General features: G+C 47.7%; 1 protein-coding gene across 1 annotated transcript in view; it reads right to left on the reverse strand.

Moving 5' to 3' along the window:
* Nucleotides 1-1,084: 1,084 nt before the first annotated feature.
* Nucleotides 1,085-4,919, reverse strand: part of Pcare (photoreceptor cilium actin regulator) — an 8,224-nt gene continuing 4,389 nt past the window's right edge. Inside the window, exons 2-3 of the mRNA XM_028778957.1 lie at nt 2,916-2,918; nt 1,085-1,295 (exon numbers count right to left, since the gene is read on the reverse strand). Of these exons, the coding sequence (XP_028634790.1) occupies nt 1,085-1,295; nt 2,916-2,918 (214 nt within the window). The remainder of the gene's footprint in view (nt 1,296-2,915; nt 2,919-4,919) is intronic.

The following is a 4,919-nucleotide window of genomic DNA, read 5'->3' on the forward strand; positions in this document are numbered from 1 at the left end:
GGGTTGGAGGGGCTAGATGTTCTAACCCCTCTCATTTTTCCATGCCAGGAACAATTCACTTCTAAATAAAGCTTTTAATTGAGACTTCAATGTTGTGTTACCACTTGTCTTAGTTACTCTTCTCCTTGATGGGACACAATATCCTAACAAAATCAGCGTAAGGGAGGAAGGGTTTATTTTGGTTCACAGGTTGGGGGACATAGTCCATCATGGCTGTGGCAGGAGTTGGAGGTTGCTGGTCACACTGGATCTTCCTCCAGGAAGCAGGAGGAAATGAATGCTGGTAGCCAGTTGCCTTCCTCTTTCTGCACTTCAGGACCCTCCCCCTCCATGGAATGGTACCACTTACAGTGGGATAGGTCTTCCTCCCTCAGCAAACTCAACCTAGAAAATCCATCACAAAATCCTTGTGTGTGCCCACCCCCCAAAAAAAGAAAAAGAAAATGTGTCACAGACATGACCAAACACTAACCATCATACCATTTTCACCTTAAATTAAAAAGGCTTCTCTTTATTCTCTTAATTCTTATGCCATAGGCAGGTACAATGATGGAGTGTTCAAAGGCAATGGAACATAATGAAGAACACAGAGTCTAAGGCCACCCACATCTGTACCCGGTTTTGCTCCATTCTCACATCTGTCTGAACCCCAGAATGACTCATGGGGGCCCCTCTGCCAACACATTTGGTTTTCTTATCTGTAAAACTGGAAGACACTATTTCACACAGTGTTGTGGTTTAGATGTCGCATGATTTCCACCAGTCACCTTGTAAGACGCATGGCCCTCTAAGCATGAATATATTATCCCTCTAATTAAGGCCAGCACTTGAAAAGATAAAGGGTATCGGTGTGGGATCTAAAGTTTTCACTGACATTTAAACCCAAGGCAGAGCAGGATCTGGAGGTGAATCCAGTTGTTGCTTACGATTTTGGAGACCCTTTGGTGGGGTGTCTTTGAGGTCTTTCCAAGACAACGTCAGTGTGAGTTGATTTGCCTACCACCCATGGTGCAGTGTGAACATGTCACTAGTACTTCATATGTTCTAGGGTGACTGGCATCGGTGTGACCCAACTGGCTACCTGTCACGATACGTCCTTGTGCTGGGGCTGTGACTCTGGCTGGGATCTGTCTTGGCTGCGGGTCATTCGGGCTTCTGGCTGCAGCCCATGGCCCAGCACACAGAGCTCCAAAGGAGATGTCCACTTGGTGTTACTACCCTGCAATTCTGGGACACGGGAGTTGTTCCAAGGTGGGAGTTCTTGCTTAGGGCTCTCCTCATTGCTGCTGCTGCTGCTGCCAAGAGAAAGCACAAGGACCGGTCAGACACTCCTCACTGCTCCTTCTGGCTCCTTCTCTGTATCTTGCTCTGCCGATCCCTCCCCTCCACATCCCTCTTACATCTAGCCAAGGGTTTGGCCTGGGTACCAGGCCTCTGCCTTTCCGTACCACACTTGGCAGGCTTGATTGTCATTTCTGCGTGCCTGGTCTGGTTAGGCATGGTGGGAATCAGCTCCTGGCACTTCCACAGCAGGCTGATTCCTGCTTTCTCCTCTATGCTTAGAATCATGTGGCTCTGAACTGAGCCTGAGGGGTCTGAGTCTTTATTTTGTTTTCCTTTTCTAAAGCACATCTTGCTTAATAAAGAGCTAAGCTTAGTTGCTTGAATTAAAAACAACAGTAACAGCAAGGGAAAAAAAACCCTCCCTGCTCGGCACAGCTGCCATTCCTTTCCTGAATGGAATCAAATAGAAGTGGCTTTGCGCAGTCTCACCCAGTTTTTGGTTAGACTAGAGCTTCCCTACCCCTGAGTGCCCTGGCTAAGGGTTGTGAAAGGGGAAGGGACCCTCACAGAACTCCAACTCTGATTGGGTATGCTTTGGGAAATGGGGTGCGATTATGACAAGCCTGGAACAAGCCTAGGTAGGCAGGACTAACTCTGAAAGCCACACAGGGCTGGCTGCTGGCAGGCTGGCCTCAGGATCACTGGGGGAGGCTGGGGTGTGGCTGACAGGGTTGAAATCTTGGTTCTTTCTCTTGCCATCGGTGTGCCTTGCTGCATGTGAATCAACCACTGAGTCTGAGTTTTTCCTTTGTAAACTGGAAATCATAACCGTGCCAAGCTCCCTGGGGCCCAGAGGTACTAGTACTGGGTGAAATAGAAAACTGTGCACAACTCCCATGAACACGCTCAGTGGGATAACCGAGAGCTGTCTCTATGATGCTGCTTTATAGAAGGTTGCACCCAGAAGGGGCTCTAGGGACCATACATCATACAGTTTTGGTACCAAGGCTCAGAGAATTGGGCTTTGGCTAGAGAGCTCTTAGTTACTTCCAGAGCAGGACAAGAGCTCTGACTCCCACCTGTACATACAGCCCTGTGACATTCTGCCTATGACAATATGCTCTTGGCTTACTCTGCACATGGGTGTCAAACCAGGAGACAAGCTTGTATTTGAATACGAGCAACATCAGGGTGGGAGGAATAGAGTGTGGTCAGGGTAGAGCATATTCATATATTTCAGGATCAAGAAGCCCATTGGGTCTTTGAGCCACTGTCACAGGGTTCTTCCTGCAGGTGTTCCAGGCACACAGTGATCTTTAGCCCACAGCTGCCTCTTCATTTGTCTCCCGGGACCTTGGGAAGCAGGAAGCATACATAGGTTGTACTTCACCCATGCCCTGATCTTTTTTGTTCTCTGTGTTCCAGGGGCTGGAAGAGAGGGGAAGAGACATGCTACCCCAAGAAGGCTGACATGGTGGCATGAAAGTTTGATTTAAAATGCTATATCTGTCAGCCCCACCCGGGTTCCATTGTCTGCATGTAGCTGAGGCCAGGAACCTGCTAATTTACAGGCTGTCACTCTGTGGCTGTGGTTCTGTCTCTTTCTGGAACTGTTAAGACAGACTGCCTACCTGCTGTCCTGCCAGCCACTAGGCAGCCTGAGCCAAGCACCCCGTGGGACTCGCACAATGCTCCTGCCTTACCAGTTCAGGTCAGGCAATGATGAGAAGCATCGCATGTAGGGGAGAAAGTCTGGAGCCTTCTGGCATGTATATAGGACTCCAATATGTTGACACTAGAGAAGCAGTCTCACCTGGGGGTTCGGCATATACACAGAGTCAAAGCTAGTGGTTGACCTTCCTGGGGATACCTCAAAGGAATGTTCCTGATCACCAGAGCCCCCAACCAGGAGGATAGAAACATCATCCTTTTTACAAAACAAGCGTGTGTCTAGCATGGGGAGACAGAAGGGGAGTCAATAACAACTCTAGGGCACTGAAGTCTGCATGCCTGATTCAGCTGCAAGACAATATGCATGCCAATGTATCCTTGCAAGCACCAGGTTTGGAAGCACTCTCTGGCTCTCTGGCACCAACTTGTTGTGTGGTCTTGGGGAAGCCGTGCCTAAGCCTCTGGTACAGTTTACTCATATGTAGGATGGTAGAAAACGATACTTGTTTTCTGTAGAGAGGCAAAGGCTTGGTGTTCTCACTGCGTGCGGATGGGCTTCTGCCTCCACATGCAAAATGCGTACCTTGGTGTAGGGTGGCTGTCGGGAGACAGGCATTTCTCCTTCCATGTGCTGAGACTTTGTAGTCATATCCAAAGGGAGGGGGACGGGAGCAAGTGAGAAAGTGTCCTTCCACTTGACCTTGGTGGACTATCCTTTCAAGTCACAAGCATGCCTCCTTCACACACACACACACACACACACACACACACACACACACACACACACTATTGAGATCCAGAACATGAAACAGCCTTTTAGACTGTTCTATTTGGAGAAGCTGGGGAGAAGGGCATTATTTTCTTCTTGAGCAATTTTATGCTCCTGCTGTTTTAAAGTGTTAGTGTTTTTAATTAATGCCTTTTTATTGTCCCTGTACTCTCAAGCCCTCCTCCTGAAGGGCCCAGCTTTAGATATCTGATAACAGAGTAAGTAGTGTTTATCGAGGTTCTTAGAAAGAAAAGAGCAGAGTTATGCTAAGATTCTTGCAAAAATAATCAATATTTCATTTCTTTGAAGTGGCTGGGGAAGGTTATAGAACTATTACCATGCACAACTTTCCCGAGATACTATCTTTATTTAAAATTGACTGCTGAGTACTTTGTAAAAAAAAAAAAAAAAATTACCATTTACGCCTAGACACATTGTGAAATCCGTGATGCATATCACCCAGGCAGAAATTAACTGCCGCTTGACACCGCTGAGAGCAATACAGACAGCAAACGCTGGTGTCAGAGCATTGTCTGATCTGATATCAAGTGCCCTGATAGAGTGTGTCTCTAATAGGCCTCCAGTGAACGTGTCCCCCACTCCTACCCCTGCATATTCTGTAACACAATGTACAATCATAGGAGTCCTTTCAATGTCCATGGGGTGGTTCTTCTGGCTCCTGGACCCCACAGATGTGTGCTCAAACTGTCTGCAGGTTGGGTCTGTGACAACCTGTGCTGAGAAAGGCACACTGGGCATTCAGTCTACCTGGGGCAGGAAGGGCAGCTCATCCTCTGGATGCTGATCTTCATGAGTGCCCCCGCTCTACAGATGTCTGAAATCAGTGGAGACGTGGAGTCAAATCCTTGGGGATCTGGGAACTCGCTCCACTACTTCTATTCCTGTCTTCAGGACCAGCTGTTCTTAGATGTGGTCTATAAGCCCTGGGTATCTCAGAGACACTTCTGGGTGGGAGAACTCAAGGTTCAACCAATTCTTCTCATAATTCAAAGGTGTTCCTAAGTTCTCCATGTTCTTAGGAATGTGAGGGTAGTTTTGAATCAGTGGGTGTGTAGTATGCACTATAAATGATCTGAGGGTTCAGCTGTCTTTCTACTAAGCCAGATGACACCAACAGGTCTGCAAAATGTAAGATGGAAATACTCCTTTTGTCAAATCTCTCTCTCTCTCTCTC

This window comes from Grammomys surdaster, unplaced genomic scaffold, assembly GCF_004785775.1.
Source record: "Grammomys surdaster isolate TR1022 unplaced genomic scaffold, NIH_TR_1.0 343, whole genome shotgun sequence".
NCBI classification, from domain to species: domain Eukaryota; kingdom Metazoa; phylum Chordata; class Mammalia; order Rodentia; family Muridae; genus Grammomys; species Grammomys surdaster.